Below are 21,367 nucleotides of genomic sequence, written 5' to 3' on the forward strand. Positions count from 1 at the left end.
AACAGAACAAAGAATCCAGAAATAAGTACACACACACACACACACACACACACACAAATGACTCTTGACAAAGACACAAAGCACTGCAGTGGGGAAAGGATAGCCTTCTCAACAGACGGTAATGGAAAAACTAGACATACAAATGCAAAATAATGAAGTTGGAGCCACACCTTGTATGAAATACATAAATGAACCCAAAATAGATCACAGACCTAAATGGGAACCCTAAAACAGTAAAATTTCTAAAAGAAAGCACGGGGGAAAATATTTGCTAGGCAAAGATTTCTTAGATACGGCACCAAAACCACAACCCATAAAAGATCAAATTGATAAACTGGACTTCAAACTGAAAATATCCATTCTTCCAAAGACACAGTTAAGAAAAATCAAAAGACAAGCACAAACTGGGAGGAATTATTTGCAAAGCATACATCTAGTAAAGGACTTGTGTCCAAAATATAAAAAGAACTTTCAAAACTCAAAACTCAAAAAAAAAAACAAAACTCCAAAACAATCCTTTCAAAAAATGGGCAAAAGATTTGAGTAGACATTCTAACAAAGAAGATAAACAGGTGGCAAATAAACAACAAAAAGATGCCTGACACCATTAGTCATTAGGTAAATACAAATTAAAACCATAATGAGATATTACTACATACCTATTAGAATGGCTAAAATTAAAAATACTGACCTTAGCAAGTGTTGGCAAGACTAGGAGGAATTGGAATTCTCATACACTCCTGATGGCAATGTAATAGTACAATCTTTTGGAAAACAGTTTGGCAGTTTCTAAAAATGTTAAACACATGAAAAAAGAAAGCATATGGCCATACAAAGACTTGTACACAAATGTTCATAGCAACTTTATTTTTAAGAGTCCAAAACTGTAAACAACCCAAATATCCATTAACAGACGAATGGATAAACACATTATTGTTTATCTATACAATGCAATGCTATTCAGAATAGAAGGAAATGAACTTCTGAATAGCACATGCAATAAGATGGATGAAAGAAGCCAGAAAAAAAGGAGCATTTACTGTACCATTCCATTTCTATGAAACTCTAGAAAATGCAAATTAATCTATTTGACAGAAAACAAATCAGAGGTTGCTTGGGGGTGGGGAGGCAGAGAGGGGTAGGAGGGAGGGATTACAAAAAAGGGCAGAAAACTTTTGGGGGTGATGGATGTTTCACTACCTTGACTGTGGTAATGGTTTCACTGGTATTGCCATATGTCAAAACTAACTTAACTGTATACATTGAAATGTATACAGTTCATTGTAGGTCAATTATTTCTCAGTAAAATTTGTAACTGAGAAGTTAGGATTTAAGGACTGATTATGATTACTGAATCTTTATATAGATATTCCTTTTTACTTTCTGGTATATTTGAGCTGACAGAGAGAAATATCTGAAACTTGAACTGTAATCCAGCTGCCTTGATCTCTGATAAGGATTGTATAGACTTCATTTTGTGCCCTTGAGACTGTAAAAACTTTGTGACTAGCCTTCACTTGTACCCATTTATCCAGTTTTTCAACTTCAAAGTCTTATGATTACTGAAGACAGCCTCTAATGTTTATTAATGAAGGGTCTTGGGTCAGCCCAGAACTAACCCACCCCAAGTCCAAAGTTATCTTGATAACTGAGGCTGGATCCAACCAAAATGGGCCTGTCTGACATGTGCAGTAGCTTAGACTTTAACCTACAAGTCACCTATACCTCATCATAATAATAAAAATCACTACCATTATCTTATTAAGGCTGCCATTTTCTTACATGCATTCTGTAACTAAGCATGTAATCAATCTGCGCATGCTCAACAATTAGATCACTTCTATTTACATCATCTGGGGCCACTGTACTCATTATCCTAAAACCTGCCCATCTTTTGATGCTATGAAACTCAGAATTTCTGCTGTTCGGGGAGACAGATTTTAGACGGATAGGCCATCTATTCTGCTTCGAACCTAGCAATAAAAATCTTTCTCTCTTTGAAACCCTGGTGTCTCAGGAATTGGTCATTTGAGCACAACGGGCAAAAGAATCCACTGCCTTGGTCTGGTTACAAGTTTTTAAAAAAATGTAATCTGACTCCCTTACTAGACCATCAGCGCCTCAAGGGCAGGGATAATCAATGAGCAACGTTTGGGTCTACATTAGCATCTTGCAACACAAGAATAGAAAAGGAGTTGAGTTAAGTAAAAATTAACAGTATTAATAAGCAAAACATAAAAAGCATTGTATTCAGGTTGGTTAGAATAACAAGCTCAGAAATACTAATCCGAAGGCACTATGTAATTGACATATATAAAAAATTCACATCATGACAGCATGGCACGGGAAGAAGAGCACCACACAGAGATTAGGTGACCTCTAGTGATGAAAAAACATCTCTAATGACAAACCCAACATGAAACTTTACTAGCTAGGTGGCCTTGAGAAACAGCCTCATTGGGCTTCATTTCATCCTCTGAAAATTGGGGTTGTTAATTTTTATCTTGTTTCACACAGAAAATTGTTTGGGAAACCAAGTAAGCTAAAAATCATCCAAAACCGTCAAGTAGTAAGTACTGGTGTCACTAGACCTAACTTTGTAGGGGGCAGAGAAACCAGTGATGCCTGAGTCCATTCATGTGGGGGTTAAAAACAACCTGGTCTACTGGACTACTGTTTTTCTATTTCCTGCCCAGCAGAAGACAGCATCATTTTTCCTGTTTATAAAAAGGAAACATTGCCTACTCTGATCTTTTTACTATGAAAACAAACATGTGTTCTCCCTTTTGAAAAGAAAGTGGTTGAAAAATATAAAATATCCATTTTCACATTTCTATTTCAAGTTAGAATGATTTCAGTCTTCCTTCCTTGGAGGAACCAAGTTAGATTTATTTCCTTCTGGTATGGGAAATAAGAAATGTACATAACAAATGTTTTCACTCTAAACAAATTAAATCCTGGGTTTTATAAGTAGACATCTTTCAAAATTATGTCGACCGTCTGCTTTGAAAAATGGATACCCTTAACTTGTTTTAAATTCAAATTTATTGATGAACTATGATCAAAATGCAAAGGTAAACAGTGGTAACAGCAAACAAGAGAAAGAAGACGGAATGACCTCTGTGATAGCTTTCTCTAGGGACAGCCTACAAGACTTCATGCTAAAAAAGATAAACCTTCACTTAAGATAAAAATGAGAAGGAAGCTATTAAAATTTTACCAAGAATTCATAACAGTTACATAAGTGCTTAGATTTATTAGTAAGAAACATTATTTTCTCTTCCTGGTAATGGAAGTTTTTGATGAACATATGAAAAAATATTTGGAGATTCAAAAATTCTACTTACAATGGGCTGTGCCCTTGCAAAAAAGGTGTACATAAAAGGTATGCACCTTACTTTTATCAGCATCACTCATTCAGTGATGGCGGCTATGCAGTAGGTAGAACACTCTTTTTTGTTTCTCGTGACTAATAAAAATTTAGAAAAGACAAGCATAAAAATTGTTTGATTTCCAAACATTTTCAGAAAACTCCACGAATTGGATGAGATGGTGCCATTTGGCAACAGGGTGTTTTTGTAGTGCCAGGCACTTGCAGTTTTGTTATCTTATGAAAAGATGGTACCCCACTACTTTAAAACAATGGCATCCACTTTTCATTTCTATCGGTTCTGCTGACACTCAGAAAAGATATAAGGACCTGTGTTATCCGGGGCGATCTGGTGCTTTAGAGGACAGGTTTTATATTAAGAATACTAACACTATGCTCAGTAAAAGTTTTATTCTTATGTATCTGCTTTATGTGCTCATGAAACAAGAGTAGAATTAACCAGAGCCATGGTAACACCCTTCCCTTTGGAACTGAAGCTGTTATAGAAGAAAACAAGGGGTTGGTGCGGGAGGAGTTTTAATTCTTTCCATATTTATTGAAAGATTTTCGCTCATGGCAACCTCAAGGAGGATCACAGCAAACAGAGGGATAACACTGTCTGGGTAGAAGTATTTGCCTGTTTGCTGACCTGTTTCATATTCATTTAAAAGTCTGATACCAACCAGATGTCTCATAATGACTATAAATTTAATTTATTTCCAATTTTTCAACCTCTTCTACAGATTCAGGCAGCACAATCACAGCCATTAGCTCACTGAGCCTGAATGCATCATTGAAGGAATGGAATTGATTGGGCAGATAGATTATGGTGCATGCTTAAGAGTGTCCTAAGAAGGGAGATGGCAGAAATCCAGACATCAAGTAGATGATGAAATGGCCATTTCCATTAAGGGAACAACACATCACGGATATTAATTAGGAGGCACTATAATGAAGTTAAGTGGATTTTGGAAAAAATGCTGAGTTAAAAGTCACCCCTGAATGGCCTTAACCTAAGGCAATTATACATTTACGGGTGAGTCATGGATATGCAATTTTCCATTCGTTTTATAATGGCTGCGGGTAAGTTACAGACCAGATGTTACTCCAGAGTGATCCTTTTTTAAGGTAGGGGACAAACTAGCTTTAAAAAGAGGGAAAAAATATCTAATGTTTTCTTTTTAATATTCCCAGGGGAAATGGCATCCTTTATTTATAGCAATATCAATGTCAGATGACAAGAAACTCTACTTTTCTAGTACAGGAGAAATGAAACAAATTAGGTTTCAGTTTAAATGCCTAGCAGTTTACCAAGCTTTTTTTATTTCAAGGATGTAAATTCATCTTAACAATTGATGGGACATTTTGGTTCTGAGACTTCAATTCACATTTAGCTTAACTCTTAAAAATTAGCCCTCTTCCAAAGTAATATTTGACGCAAATGATGGGGACAGTCAGATTCCAGACCTTTAGAGCTGCCTACAACAGCAGGAGACCAATATCAAAGTTTTTATACCCAACAATACTGCTATCATTTTATTTTAATAGATTAACTTTTCCGTACATTTTAAATGCAATTTTATTGAAATATAGTCAAACATTACACAGTCCATCCAAAGTATACAATCAATGGCTCATAGTACCATCACATTGTTGTACATTCATCCCCATTATCAATTTTAGGGCATTTTCATTACTCCAGGAAAAAAAAAAGAAAAAGAAAAAAACCAAGAAAACCCAAAACATCCCATACTCATTTATGACCCCACCCCCATCACTGATTCCTAGCATTGGTGTGGTGCATTTGTTACTGCTGATGAAAGAATAGTACTATATTACTAATACAGTTTATTTTTATTTTTTGTTCTGTAATTCTTTGCAATTTATCCTTCCCCAATACCTTCCAATTGCATATATACTACTGTATATATATATTCCTATTGTATATATACTAGACAACAAATGCAGATAGAGGCCAATATGTGAATGGGGCAAGGCTCAGACTAGAGATTTTATCTTTCCAATTTAGTATAATTCGGATCACAACCTTAGAATTCTGGATGAAATATTTCAAGTCTTTAACTTCAAAGAACTGAGGCTCTAACCAAAAAGAAATATCTTTGCCGAGATTCCAGTCTTAATTTCTTATATAACTGCAGGCAATTAATTTTTATTTTATTCCCTTACCTCACAAAACAGCAGACTCACAGGGATATTATAAGAAATAACCTAAGATATCTAAATGATGTGGAATAACTTGTTAAAAGGCCCTTTACATATAGATGTTTACAAAAGATAAGGAAACATAAACAAAACTGGCAGAATAAGGACCTCTGAAAAGTCTTTCTTCCATAACAGCAATGAGAACACTGGCAAAAATGGACAGAATCAATGTTTTCAGGATTGTGAAAATTAACCAAAAGCTTGCAGAATACTGGGGAGTGTTTATTCAAGGAAAACTGGCTGAATCTCAAGAAGAACAAGTAGCTTTGTGGCATTTTAACTTACCCTATTCCTATACCCTCCCCTGTTCCATGGTAGTCTTAAAAACCAATAGCTCATAAACACAGTGAAAACCACCAGAGGCGGTTGTAAGAGTGTTGGCGCTCCTTCAAAGCCTCATTCTCAGAGAACTGTTACTATTAGACCTGGCTGGTCCCTCCCTGGAAAACCCCACCTGCAAGGCTGCCTTTATTTGATCTGACTTGGACCTTGCCCAGTGGAAAAAGTCTATAACCCAGGGGCATTTTGTTGAAAATAATTACAGGTAGTTTTTAACACTGTTGCTGCCCAAGGCAGTGGATAACACTGGGGCAAACAATAGGCTAATCAAAAAGCTTAAAATGAAAAGGTGGGGAATGAGATGTTCATAGGAGGCTCTGAAAAGCTGTAACATATTCCTGGGACTCTAAATGCTATGTCTATACCCAGGAAAGACCTGCAAAAGACTCCAAGCTCTCACCTCTGGCTGACCTTAGAGCCCTGAGCAAAAGGAAGCAAAGGATAAGACAGAGGTGTTAACTGCCTGGCAGAGAGTTGAAGGAATGCCCCAACATACACACACTGAGCAGTGGGAAACTTATTGGTTCCAGGCATTAAAGGAAATCTCTGTCCAACCATTAACTGACCACTAATGTAACTGAACAGAGACTTCAGTGGACACATACAAAAAAGAATACAGACTTCACAGGATTAGTTCAGTAAAGTCATTAAGCAAACAATAACAACAAACAGCAACAACAATGGGGGAGGGGACAATCTGATTTCTAAAGTTGCCAGAGTATATTATTTAAAACATATATTTTTCAACAAAAAATTATCAGACATGCAAAGAAACAAGAGTGTGGCCAGGAAAAAAAAAAAATCAATAGTAACTGTTTCTGAGAAAGGTCAGACATTGGATTTATCAGACAAAGACCATAAATCAGCTATTTTAAATATGTCCAAAAAACTAAAGAAAAACTACGTTAAAAGAACTAAAGAAAAGTCTGAGAATGATGCCTCACAAATAGGGAATATCAATAAACATATAGAAGTTAGAAAAAAGAACAAAATAGAAATTCTGGAGTTGAAAAATATAATAACCAAACTAAAAATTCACTAGAATGCTCAACAAGCAGATTTGAGTAGGCAGAAGAATGAATCAGAGAACTTAAAGAAAGGTCAGTTGAGATTATCCAGTCTGAGGAATAGAAAAATCAACAAAGCCTCAAAAACCTGTGGGACACCACCAGTGTACCAACATATGTATAATGGGAGTTCTAGAAGGAGAAGAGAGAGAAAGGCATAAAAAGAATATTTAAAGAAATAATGGTGAAAATTTGAAGAAAAATCTGCTGAAAAACATTAATCTAAACACTCAGGAAGCTCAATGAACTGCAAGAAGGATAAAATCAAAGAGCTCCACAACCATACACATCATAATCAAACAGGTGAAAGTCAAAGACAAAGATAATCTTGAAAGCAAGACATAAGGAGCAAAACTGGATATTCTTCTGAATGTTGCTTACAAATATATCTGAGGGAAATGATGTGGCTTTAAGATTAGACCTCAGAGCCTTAGCTTTGTCATGTATCTCTGTGATAGTAACTCAATTGAGTACACATTCAATGTGGTTCAAAGGAGGTGAATTTTCTCCCATTGTGGTCTTTGGGGATAACAATAAACCAAAATTTCCAACCCTGGTGAAAGTTTAGTATCCTATATCTGGGCTCAAAGCAGGAAGAGATTCAAAGATGAAATGAGAAACCCACTTTTGCAGAAAAAATAAGGATCGGTAATAGATGGCTAATTACAGCTTTTATGTGGGTATGTTCGTTTAGATAGTTGAATAAAAGGCTTAATTTATCTGTGGTGACTGATCACGAGTTTCTTAAGAACTATGATATAATGAGTATTTTTTTAGTAGCTCATTCATAAGAACATATTGATATCTCAATCTGAAGAAACTTAAAAAGAAAAAAAATTTTAATCTCTATAAAAGATCTAAATTATAAATTTGAATAAATCTCACTGCCACCTTCTCCCACATTAACTTGAAAGAAATCAAGTGTTATCTAATAACACTCTCTTAGGATTGAATAGTTAGGGTAAACATAAGGTTACTGATTTATTTGCCTTCCTATAAAGCTTGCTGTTGTACAGACTCTTTCTAAACACAGGAACTGCTTTTTTTAAAATGGTGTCTTCATACTGAAGTGTAACTTATCACTTTCAAAATAAAACAGAAGAGTAACAATACAATATATGCTCAAAGTTATACGACTGCCTTCTTTTTTTTTTTTTTTTTTAAATCATCATTTTATTGAGATATATTCACATACCACGCAGTCATACAAAACAAATTGTACTTTCGATTGTTTACAGTACCATTACATAGTTGTACATTCATCACCTAAATCAATCCCTGACACCTTCATTAGCACACACACAAAAATAACAAGAATAATAATTAGAGTGAAAAAGAGCAATTGAAGTAAAAAAGAACACTGGGTACCTTTGTCTGTCTGTTTCCCTCCCCTACTTTTCTACACATCCATCCATAAACTAGACAAAGTGGTGTTTGGTCCTTATGGCTTTCCCAATCCCATTGTCACCCCTCATAAGCTACATTTTTATACAACTGTCTTCGAGATTCATGGGTTCTGGGTTGTAGTTTGATAGTTTCAGGTATCCACCACCAGCTACCCCCATTCTTTAGAACCTAAAAAGGGTTGTCTAAAGTGTGCATAAGAGTGCCCACCAGAGTGACCTCTCGGCTCCTTTTGGAATCTCTCTGCCACTGAAGCTTATTTCATTTCCTTTCACATCCCCCTTTTGGTCAAGAAGATGTTCTCCGTCCCACGGTGCCAGGTCTACATTCCTCCCTGGGAGTCATATTCCACGTTGCCAGGGAGATTCACTTCCCTGGGTGTCTGATCCCACGTAGGGGGGAGGGCAGTGATTTCACCTTTCAAGTTGGCTTAGCCAGAGAGAGAGGGCCACATCTGAGCAACAAAGAGGCATTCAGGAGGAGACTCTTAGGCACAAATACAGGGAGGCCTAGCCTCTCCTTTGCAGCAACCGTCTTCCCAAGGGTAAAACTTATGGTAGAGGGCTCAACCCATCAAACCACCAGTCCCCTATGTCTGTGGTCATGTTAGCAACCATGGAGGTGGGGTAGGCGAATACCCCTGCATTCTCCACAGGCTCCTCAAGGGGGCACTACATCTTTTTTTTTTTTTTTTTTTTTTTAACTTTCCCTTCTTTTTTCAAATCACCTGTATGAAAAAAAAAGTTAAAAAGAAAACAAACATACAATAAAAGAGCATTTCAAAGAGACCATAGCAAGGGAGTAAGAAAAAGACAACTAACCTAAGATAACTGCTTAACTTCCAACATGTTCCTACTTTACCCCAAGAAAGTTACATAATATAGCAACATTTCAGTGAACTTGTTCCTACTACAACCATCAGAAATTAACAGACCATAGTCATTTCTGGGCATCCCCAGAACGTTAAATAGCTTATCTGTTCTTCTTGGATTATTGTTCCCCCTTCCTTAATTGCTCTCTACTGCTAGTTCCCCTACATTCTACATTATAAACCATTTGTTTTACATTTTTCAAAGTTCACATTAGTGGTAGCATATAATATTTCTCTTTTTGTGCCTGGCTTATTTCGCTCAGCATTATGTCTTCAAGGTTCATCCATGTTGTCATATGTTTCACCAGATCGTTCCTTCTTACTGCCGCGTAGTATTCCATCGTGTGTATATACCACATTTTATTTATCCACTCATCTGTTGAAGGACATTTGGGTTGTTTCCATCTCTTGGCAATTGTGAATAATGCTGCTATGAACATTGGCGTGCAGATATCTGTTCGTGTCACTGCTTTCCGATCTTCCGGGTATATACCGAGGAGTGCAATCGCTGGATCGAATGGTAGCTCTATATCTAGTTTTCTAAGGAACTGCCAGACTGACTTCCAGAGTGGCTGAACCATTATACAGTCCCACCAACAATGAATAAGAGTTCCAATTTCTCCACATCCCCTCCAGCATTTGTAGTTTCCTGTTTGTTTAATGGCAGCCATTCTAACCGGTGTTAGATGGTATCTCATTGTGGTCTTAATTTGCATCTCTCTAATAGCTAGTGAAGCTGAACATTTTTTCATGTGTTTCTTGGTCATTTGTATTTCCTCTTCAGAGAACTGTCTTTTCATATCTTTTGCCCATTTTATAATTGGGCTGTCTGTACTATTGTCATTGAGTTGTAGGATTTCTTTGTATATGCAAGATATCAGTCTTTTGTCAGATACATGGTTTCCAAAAATTTTTTCCCATTGAGTTGGCTGCCTCTTTACCTTTTTGAGAAATTCCTTTGAGGTGCAGAAACTTCTAAGCTTGAGGAGTTCCCATTTATCTATTTTCTCTTTTGTTGCTTGTGCTTTGGGTGTAAAGTCTAGGAAGTGGCCTCCTAATACAAGGTCTTGAAGATGTTTTCCTACATTATCTTCTAGGAGTTTTATGGTACTTTCTTTTATATTGAGATCTTTGGTCCATTTTGAGTTAATTTTTGTGTAGGGGGTGAGGTAGGGGTCCTCTTTCATTCTTTTGGATATGGATATCCAACTCTCCCAGCCCCATTTGTTGAAAAGACCATTATGGCTCAGTTCGGTGACTTTGGGGGCCTTATCAAAGATCAGTCGGCCATAGATCTGAGGGTCTATCTCTGAATTCTCAATTCGATTCCATTGATCTATATGTCTATCTTTGTGCCAGTACCATGCTGTCTTGGCAACTGTGGCTTTATAATAAGCTTCAAAGTCAGGGAGTGTAAGTCCTCCCACTTCGTTTTTCTTTTTTAGAGTGTCTTTAGCAATTCGAGGCATCTTCCCTTTCCAAATAAATTTGATAACTAGCTTTTCCAAGTCTGCAAAGTAGGTTGTTGGAATTTTGATTGGGATTGCATTGAATCTGTAGATGAGTTTGGGTAGAATTGACATCTTAATGACAATTAGCCTTCCTATCCATGAACATGGAATATTTTTCCATCTTTTAAGGTCCCCTTCTATTTCTTTTAGTAGAGTTATGTAGTTTTCTTTGTATAGGTCTTTTACATCTTTGGTTAAGTTGATTCCTAGGTACTTGATTTTTTTAGTTGCTATTGAAAATGGTATCTTTTTCTTGAGTGTCTCTTCAGTTTGTTCATTTCTAGCATATAGAAACATTACTGACTTATGTGCATTAATCTTGTATCCCGCTACTTTGCTAAATTTGTTTATTAGCTCTAGTAGGTGTATCGTTGATTTCTCAGGGTTTTCTAGATATAAGATCATATCATCTGCAAACAATGACAGTTTTACTTCTTCTTTTCCAATTTGGATGCCTTTTATTTCTTTGTCTTGCCGGATTGCCCTGGCTAGCACTTCCAGCACAATGTTGAATAACAGTGGTGACAGCGGGCATCCTTGTCTTGTTCCTGATCTTAGAGGGAAGGCTTTCAGTCTCTCACCATTGAGTACTATGCTGGCTGTGGGTTTTTCATATATGCTCTTTATCATGTTGAGGAAGTTTCCTTCAATTCCTACCTTTTGAAGTGTTTTTATCAAAAAGGGATGTTGGATTTTGTCAAATGCTTTTTCAGCATCTATTGAGATGATCAATTGATTTTTCCCTTTCGAGTTTTTAATGTGTTGTAATACATTGATTGTTTTTCTGATGTTGAACCATCCTTGCATGCCTGGAATGAACCCCACTTGGTCATGGTGTATGATTTTTTTAATGTGTCTTTGGATTCGATTTGCAAGTATTTTGTTGAGGATTTTTGCATCTATATTCATTAGGGAGATTGGCCGGTAGTTTTCCTTTTTTGTAGCATCTTTGCCTGGTTTTGGTATTAGATTGATGTTAGCTTCATAAAATGAGTTAGGTAGTGTTCCATTTTTTTTCAATGTTTTGAAAGAGTTTGAGTAAGATTGGTGTCAGTTCTTTCTGGAAAGTTTGGTAGAATTCCCCTGTGAAGCCATCTGGCCCTGGGCATTTATTTGTGGGAAGATTTTTGATGACTGATTGGATCTCTTTGCTTGTGATGGGTTGGTTGAGGTCTTCTATTTCTTCTCTGGTCAGTCTAGGTTGTTCATATGTTTCCAGGAAATTGTCCATTTCTTCTACATTATCCAGTTTGTTGCCATACAGTTGTTCATAATATCCTCTTATAATTTTTTTAATTTCTTCAGGATCTGCAGTTATGTCACCTTTTTCATTCATTATTTTGTTTATATGGGTCTTCTCTCTTTTTGATTTTGTCAGTCTAGCTAGGGGCTTGTCAATCTTGTTGATCTTCTCAAAGAACCAACTTTTGGTGATATTTATCCTTTCTATTGTTTTTTTGTTCTCTATGTCATTTATTTCTGCTTTAATCCTTGTTATTTCTTTTCTTCTACTTGGTTTAGGATTGGTTTGCTGTTCATTTTCTAGCTTCTTCAGTTGATCCATTAGTTCTTTGATTTTGGCTCTTTCTTCCTTTTTAATATATGCGTTTAGTGCTATAAATTTCCCCCTTAGCACTGCTTTTGCTGCATCCCATAGGTTTTGGTATGTTGTGTTCTCATTTTCATTCGTCTCTATATATTTAGCAATTTCTCTTGCTATTTCTTCTTTAACCCACTGATTGTTTAGGAGTGTGTTGTTTAACCTCCAGGTATTTGTGAATTTTCGAAGTCTCTGGTGGTTATTGACTTCTAATTGTATTCCATTGTGGTCAGAGAATGTGCTTTGAATGATTTCAATCTTTTTAAATTTATTGAGGCTTGTTTTATGTCCCAGCATATGATCTATTCTGGAGAAAGTTCCGTGAGCACTAGAAAAGTATGTGTATCCTGGTGATTTGGGATGTAATGTCCTGTAGATGTCTGTTAAATCTAATTCATTTATCAGATTGTTTAGGTTTTCAATTTCCTTATTGGTCTTCTGTCTGGTTGATCTATCTATAGGAGAGAGTGATGTGTTGAAGTCTCCCACAATTATTGTGGAAACATCAATTGCTTCCTTTAGTTTTGCCAATGTTTCTCTCATGTATTTTGTGGCACCTTGATTGGGTGCATAGACATTTACGATTGTTATTTCTTCTTGCTGAATTGCCCCTTTTATTAGTATGTAGTGGCCTTCTTTGTCTCTCAAAACATCCCTGCATTTGAAGTCTATTTTATCTGAGATTAATATTGCTACACCTGCTTTCTTTTGGCTGTAGCTTGCATGAAATATTTTTTTCCATCCTTTCACTTTCAATTTCTTTGTGTCCCTGTGTCTAAGATGAGTCTCTTGTATGCAACATATTGATGGTTCATTTTTTTTGATCCATTCTGCGAATCTATATCTTTTAATTGGGGAGTTTAATCCATTTACATTCAACGTTAAAACCGTGAAGGCATTTCTTGAATCGGCCATCTTATCCTTTGGATTATGTTTGCCATATTTTTCCCTCTCTCTATTAATATCCTTTATTGTACCCATACCGAATCTCTTTAGTACTGAACCTTTCTCCAAGTCTCTCTGTCCTGTCTTTGTTTCTCTGTCTGTAGGGCTCCCTTTAGTATCTCCAGTAGGGCAGGTCTCTTGTTAGCAAATTCTCTCAGCATTTCTTTGTCTGTGAAAAATTTAAGCTCTCCCTCAAATTTGAAGGAGAGCTTTGCTGGATAAAGTATTCTTGGCTGGAAATTCCTCTCTCTCAGAATTTTAAATATATCGTGCCATTGCCTTCTCGCCTCCATGGTGGCTGCTGAGTAGTCACTACTTAGTCTTATGCTGTTTCCTTTGTATGTGGTGAATTGCTTTTCTCTTGCTGCTTTCAGAACTTGCTCCTTCTCTTCTATGTTTGACAGTGTGATCAGTATATGTCTCGGAGTGGGTTTTTTTGGATTTATTCTATTTGGAGTTCGCTGAGCATTTATGATTTGTGTATTTATGTTGTTTAGAAGATTTGGGAAGTTTTCCCCAACAATTTCTTTGAATACTCTTCCTAGACCTTTACCCTTTTCTTCCCCTTCTGGGACACCAATGAGTCTTATATTCGGACGCTTCATATTATCTATCATATCCCTGAGGTCCATTTCGAGTTTTTCAATTTTTTTCCCCATTCTTTGTTTATGCTTTCATTTTCCATTCTGTCATCTTCCAGGTCACTGATTCGTTGTTCAACTTCCTCTAGTCTTGTACTATGAGTGTCCAGAATCTTTTTAATTTGGTCAACAGTTTCTTTAATTTCCATAAGATCATCCATTTTTTTATTTAGTCTTGCAATGTCTTCTTTATGCTCTTCTAGGGTCTTCTTGATTTCCTTCATATCCCGTACTAGGGTCTCATTGTTCATCTTTAGTTCTTTGAGTAGCTGCTCTAGGTGTGTCTCTTCTGGTCTTTTGATTTGGGTGCTTGGGCTTGGGTTATCCATATCGTCTGGTTTTTTCATATGCTTTATAATTTTCTGTTGTTTTTGGCCTCGTGGCATTTGCTGTCCTTGATAGGGTTCTTTTAGGGTTTGTAGACCAGTTGAAGTCCTTATCTCTAATTTATCAGATCTACAGCTTCGTGGAGTACACTTTCTCTAACTAACCAGCAGGTGGCGTCCACGAGCCACCTGTTCTCCACAAGCCAGATCTCCCCTGCTTAGCCTTTTTGGTGAGTGGGGGAGTGAGTCTTGTGGGGCCCAACTGGTGTCCCAAGCTTGCGTGTGTAGTTGGTGTTGCCTGCCCTGTATGTGGGGCGTGTTTCTGGGCAGTCGGGGAGGGGGGGTGGCCCTAACAATCAAATCTCCCTGATGATCCTAGAGTTTTAAAGCTACTGCAATAGTCTAATCCTTCAGTTCAGTCCTGCCACAGTTTGTCTCTGCCACTGACCCACAAGTCTTTGGTATTGGCGTATGGCTCCTGAGACTTGCAAGTGGGCCCCTCTTCCAGGCTGTGCACCCCGGGTCCTCTGTTGAGGGATGACTGTGCTATGTCACAGGTGAGTGCCGTCCCCCCAGGGCAGTTCTGGGCTGCTGGGCTGTGTTGGGAGGCTCCCAGTCTGCTCAAATGATGGCTGAATGGGGCTCTGTTAATTCACACTGCTCCCCCTTCCCAGCTCTGGGACATTCAGCTGAGGTTGCAGGGAAGGCTAATGTCCACGCCCAGTTTTGTGGTGTGTGCCTGTTATTTGAAGCACTTCCGTCACACTGGGTTGTCTGGGGCAGCTCTGGGCTATGGGGCTGGCGATGGGCAGGAGTGTTTCCTGTCCACCAGGATGGTGGCTGTGAGCGGACACCCCCCTTTTCTTGGGAAGTTGTGTTGTTTAGTGAATTTTCTCAGCCACTGGATTATTGCCTTTTGTCTCAGAGCTCTCTTATTTCTGCTCTTGACTTGACGTGCCCAAATTTCAATTCTTTGAAGCTTTCTGTATTGAGCTTCTTAGAGTAATTGTTTTAGAAAAAGCAAAAAGGATTTAAAAAAAAAAAAAAAAAAAAAAAAAAAAAAAAAAAAAAAAAACGGCCCACCACAGAGTTATAATGGGTTATTGAAATGCTAATAGACAAAGCAACCAGGGCCATTAAGGAAAGGTGCCCTGGGCAGAGAGATCAGCCTTGCTTCGGGATTTGCATATGCGCCTCAAGGCCTGATCTCCGCCCTTCCCCTTTCTGTGTTCACCAGAACTCCAAAAATCCTCTGCTTTTACTATGGAGCTTCTCGTGTTGTTTTCCTTCTATGCCCGCTTCTCGTGTTGTTTTCCTTCTATGCCCGTCTCCTCTCTGCTGGGCTGGCTGCTCTCAGAGTCTCTGGTGTCTGGCCTCAGTCTATCTATGGTTGGAGTTTGAATCAGTAGAATGAGTTTCCGATGAGAGCAGCCACTGCAATTCTCCCTTCTCCTTCCTGGAGCTGACAGCCCCTCCTCCCCCGGGACTGAGCCTGGCAGGGAGGGGCGCGGGTCCCCTGGCCGCAAAAACTTACAGATTTCGCTGATCTCAGCAGTTCCACGTTTTCATGAGTGTTGTATGAAGTATGCCCAAAGACAGATTGCTCTGTGGTGTCCAGTCCACGCAGTTCCTGGCTTTTTACCTACTTTCCTGGAGGAGTAACTAAAACATACAGCTCACCAGTCTGCCATCTTGCCCCGCCTCTTGACTGCCTTCTTTTGAAGAGCATTATATTATATATATATATTATAGTATGTTATATAATAAAACCAAATAGTTTTTATCCCTTTTCCTCAGATAAAGATTGCCAAGAAAGGTCTTACTCAAGATTAGGAAAATAAGACTGTAAAAATTTCAAAAAACAAACACAAACAAATGAATAGAAATAATGGGACTAAGGCCCGTGGTAGAGAAAAGCTACACCTGGATGGCCTCTTCTTCATGACAGATTGATATAGAAGAGGGAAACCACCACAATGTCCAGACTTCCCCAAACTAACCTGTGATGATAAGACATTCATTGTGATCCAGCACCTCAGTGAAGAGTCGTGACACAATCAACTCAGGATTGATTAAAAAGCGGATTTCCTCCTGCACAAGTCCTGCACTGGTAACACCACCTCCAACAAAACGATTTGCAAAATCCACCTATTTGAGAAAATGCAGCATGTTAAATGATGGTCTTAAATACTCACATACATGATAAAGAAGCACATCCCTTTTAATCTCTAATCTTTTCCATTCCTATAAAAATCTACCTCCAAATAAGTAGTCTTCCCTGGGAGGAGACATATATAAGTTTGCTTGTAATTTTTACATCTCATTGCAGTTAACATCTGTGCCCATTTCTTTGGATCCCAAAACTTTAGGAAGAAACTAGAAAATGGAGCTTTTAAGCACTTTTGCCTAATAAGCTTCAATGTATTATTTGGGGACTCTTTGTTTATAAACTTTATTTGTGCTTCAGGGCAAAAAATCAAGGGAGAGCTTGATCTGGAAGGGTTTCAAGATCATTTCCCCACCATTCACTACTCAATTTCCTTTTATGTATCTCACAAGACTAATATAATTATACCTTTCTTACATAATCTGGTAATCAAACACTTGTTCTCAAGAACCAAAAAGTTTAATAACTGAACTTGTATTTTTTTAATTGCCCCCGGTACCATCATACAGCTATGCATCCATCACCACATTAATTTTTTTTCAATTTTTAGAACATTTTCATTACTCCAGAAAAGAAAGACAAAAAAGGAATCTCAAATCCTTCCACATCCCTAATCACTTCCCCTCCATTGTTGACTCATAGTATTGGAATAGTACATTTGTTACTGTTGATGAAGAATGTTAAAATACTACTACCTGTAGTATATAGTTTGTAATAGTATATTTTTTCCCTATATGCCCCTCTATTATTAACTCCTAGTTATATTGTCATACATTTGTTTTGGTTCATGAAAGAGATTTTTAATATTTGTACAGTTAATCACTGACATTGCCCACCACAAGGTTCACTGTTTTATACATTCCCATCTTTTAACCTCCAACTTTTCTTCTGGTGACCTGCATGACTCTGAACCTCCCCTTTCCACCTTATTCACGCACCATTCAGCACTGTTAGCTATTCTCACAATGTGCTACCATCGTCTCTGTTCATTGCCAAACATTCGAGTTCAACCTTGTTGAACAGTCTGCTCATAATAAGCAACCACTCCCCATTCTTTAGCCTCGTTCTATATCCTGGTAACTTATATTTTATGTCTATGAATTTACATATTATAAATTAGTTCATATCAGTGAGACCCTGCAATTTATGTCCTTATGTGACTGACTTATTTCACTCAATATAGTGCCCTCAAGGTTTCTTCATCAACCCAGTTTTTTTTTAAGACGGATTTGCTCACACACCACACATTCCGTCCTAAGTAAATAACTGATGGTTCCCTGTATAGTCATGTATTTATGTATTCACCACCATCGTCACTATCTATATAAGGACATCTCTGCTTCTTCCACAAAGCAGGAGGAAGAGTCAAAGAAGGTAGAGAGACAAGAGAAAAAGGAAAAAGAAAGAAAGAAAGAAAAATAAACACGACAGCTAGGAAGCAACAAAAGGAAAGACAGCATTAAACTAAAGTAGAATAAAGAGTCAGACGACATTACCAATGCCAAGAGTCCCATACTCCTCTGTTCTAGTGTGCTAATGCTGCTGGAATGCAAAACACCAGAGATGGATTGGCTTTTATAAAAGGGGGTTTATTTGGTTACAAAGTTACAGTCTTAAGGCCATAAAGTGTCCAAGGTAACACATCAGCAACTGGGTACCTTCACTGGAGGATGGTCAATGGTATCCAGAAGACCTCTGTTAGCTGGAAGGGCATGTGGCTGGCGTTTGCTCCCAAGTTCTGGTTTCAAAATGGCTTTCTCCCAGGACATTCTTCTCTAGACTGCAGTTCCTCCAAAATGTTACTCTTAGTTGCTCTTGGGGTATTTTTCCTCTCTTGGCTTCTCTAGAGCAAAAGTCTGCTTTCAACGGCCATCTTCAAACTGTCTCTCAGCTGCAGCTACTCTCTCAGCTCCTGTGCATTCTTCAAAGTGTCCCTCTTGGCTGTAGCTCTTCTTCAAAATGTCACTCTCAGCTGCACTCAGTTCCTTCTGTTTGTCAGCTCATTTATACAGCTCCAGTGATTTAATTTAGACCCACCCTCAATGGGTGGCGTAACACCTCCATGGAAATCATTCCATCAGAGTCATCACCCACAGTTGGATGGGGTGCATCTCCACGGAAACACTCAAAGAATTACAATCTAATCAACACTGATACGTCTGCCCGCACAAGATTACATCAAAGATAATGGCATTTTGGGGGACATAATAATTCAAACTGACACATCCTCCTTTATGTCCCCCTCTTATATGCATTTAGCTTTGGTATATTGCCTTTGTTATATTAAAGGAAGCATAATACAATGTTTCAGTTAATTATAGTCTCTAGTTTGCATTGATTGTATTTTCCCCCCAATACTCCCCTATTTTTAACACCTTGCAAGGTTGACATTCACTTGTTCTCCCTCATGTAAAAACATATTTGTACATTTTATCACAATTGTTGAGCACTCTAGGTTTCACTGAGTTATACAGTTGCAGTCTCTATCTTTCCTCTTTCCTTTTGGTGTCCCACATGTCCCTGACCTTCCTCTTTCAACCATACTCACAATCATCTTTGTTCAGTGTACTTACATTATTGTGCTACCATCACCCAAAGTTGTGCTCCAAACCTCTCACTCCTGTCTTTTTGTATCTGTCTGTAGGGCTCCCTTTAGTATTTCCTGTAGGGCAGGTATCTTGTTCACAAACTCTCATTGTTTGTTTGTCAGAGAATATTTTAAACTCTCCCTCGTATTTGAAGGACAGTTTTGCCAGATAAAGGATTCTTAGTTGGTGGTTTTTCTCTTTCAGTATCTTAAATAAATCACACCACTTCTTGCCTCCGGTTTCTGCTGAGAAATCTGCAAATAGTCTTATTAAACTTCCTTTATATGTGATGGATTACTTTTCTCTTGCTGCTTCCAGGATTCTCTCTTTGTCTTTCATGTTTGATAATCTGATTATTAAGTGTCTTGGTGTAGGTCAATTCAGGTCTATTCTGTTTGGGGCACGCTGCGCTTCTTGGATCTGTAATTTTATGTCTTTCATAAGAAATGGGAAATTTACATTAATTATTTCCTCTATTATTGCTTCTGTCCCTTTTCCTTCTCTTCTCCTCTGGGTCACCCATGACACATACATTCATGCATTTCATGTTGTCATTCAGTTCCCTGAGACATTACTCATATTTTTCCATTCTTTTCCCTAGCTGTTCTTTTGTGTGTAGGATTTCAGGTATTTCGTTCTCCAGTCCCTGAGTGTTTTCTTCTGCCTCTTGAGATCTGCTGTTGTATGTCTCCATTATGTCTTTCATCTCTTGTGTTGTGCCTTTCATTTCCATACATTCTCCCAGTTTTCTCGAACTTTCGATTTCTACCTTATGTATGCCCAGTGTTTTCTTTATAGACTTCATCTCTTTTGCCATATCTTCCCTAAACTTTTTGAATTGATTTAGCATTAGTTGTTTCAGTTCATGTATTTCAGTTGAAGCATAAGTTTGTTTTTTTGACTGGGCCATAACTTTGTTTTTCTTAGTGTAGGTTGTAGTTTTCTGTTGTCTAGGCATCTGGTGGTTTCCTTGGTTACCCCAATCAGGTTTTTCCAGACCAGAATGGGCTCAGGTCCCAGAAGGGGGAAATATTCAGTATCAGGTTTCCCTGACGGTGTATCTTAGAAGACTGACACACTCGGTGAGGTCTCAAGCTGCTGTGCTTTTCCTCACCGGCCCAGTAGGTGGCACCTGTCAGCTTACCACTCCTGAGTGGTGTAAGGAGATGTGGCCCATGGCTGTTTTCCTCCAGGCTCTGGGGTCTGGTTCTGAATGGAAGGCAGATAGTAGAGCTGGACACCACCTCTTTCCTCTTAGGGAAGATACACCCCTAGGGAGTTTTCATTTGCATTTAAATGGGTTCTTTGTCTCTCTGACTCTGCTATCTCCACCCTTGTCTGGGTCAGAGGGCTGCTAACTGAATATGGCTGAGGCTTTCTCCACTGCAGAGCACTGCGAACTGAAAATGGCTTGAGGCTTTCTCCACTGAACCGCTCAGGTTGAGAGAGAGAAAAGGGGACAGAAAGCCCCCTTTCAGGGCCAGTCCACGGCCCCCATTTTCACCCGCTGGCCAGAGACAGCACCTAGTCCTCTGGGCTCCCCCTTCCAGCACAGAGAAGTCCCCTGGCTCTTCAAAGTCAGTCATCACTAAAGCCGCTGTCTGCTTGTTGGGGATTTGCAGCTTGCATTGAGCAGTCCACGTTTGCCAATTAAAACCCCAGTTGGAGCTGGGCTGAGGTATATTCATTTGTTCAGAGTGTGCTGCTCTCTATCACAGTGAGGCTTTGCAGTTCAGGCTGCCATAGGGGGAGGGGGCTCCCGGCTTGCATCCACAGTTTCTACTCACAGGTTCCATGCTGTGATCTCAGGCATTCCTCCCAATCCAGGTTTGTGCATGACATGTGGACAGTCACAGTTGTCCCCATAAGTTATTCCAGATCATTTACTAGTTGTTCCTGGTTGTTTATTAGTTGCTCTGGGGGAACTAACTGACTTCCACTCCTCTCTATGCCGCCATCTTCTTCCGTCTCCCAATCACTGACATTTTTATTGATAACCATTTTCTTCTGTGGAAGAATAAAGGAGTGGAATTGTTCTTCTAAATATAGTTCCAAACCCCAAATTTTATGAATATTACAAACTATTGAGAAAAAAAAAAGGCCACCAAAAAAAAAAAAAGGGAATTAAGAAAACCTAATTTCACAATGAAGATTTAACTAAATGAGTATTTCCAACTTAGTTTAAAATGATACATAAGCTTTGTGTGAAGTACAATGATGGGAACCTCCCAAATTGCTCTTAATAATGATGAATTACACAATCCTCAATATAAAGCAAATGCAGCTTTATTTCAGTTCAGTATTATTTCAGTTCA

At 38.3% G+C, this 21,367-nt stretch overlaps 1 protein-coding gene across 5 annotated transcripts in view; it reads right to left on the reverse strand.

Annotated features, from left to right (window-relative positions):
- The window catches only part of PARG (poly(ADP-ribose) glycohydrolase), a 152,704-nt gene that overhangs the window by 34,787 nt on the left and 96,550 nt on the right, over window positions 1–21,367 (reverse strand). For all 5 annotated transcript variants that reach the window (XM_037804875.1, XM_037804879.1, XM_037804876.1 and 2 more), the window contains one exon: window positions 16,298–16,445. In XM_037804875.1, the coding sequence (XP_037660803.1) occupies window positions 16,298–16,445 (148 nt within the window). The remainder of the gene's footprint in view (window positions 1–16,297; window positions 16,446–21,367) is intronic.

This window comes from Choloepus didactylus, chromosome 15 (assembly GCF_015220235.1).
Source record: "Choloepus didactylus isolate mChoDid1 chromosome 15, mChoDid1.pri, whole genome shotgun sequence".
NCBI lineage: Eukaryota > Metazoa > Chordata > Mammalia > Pilosa > Megalonychidae > Choloepus > Choloepus didactylus.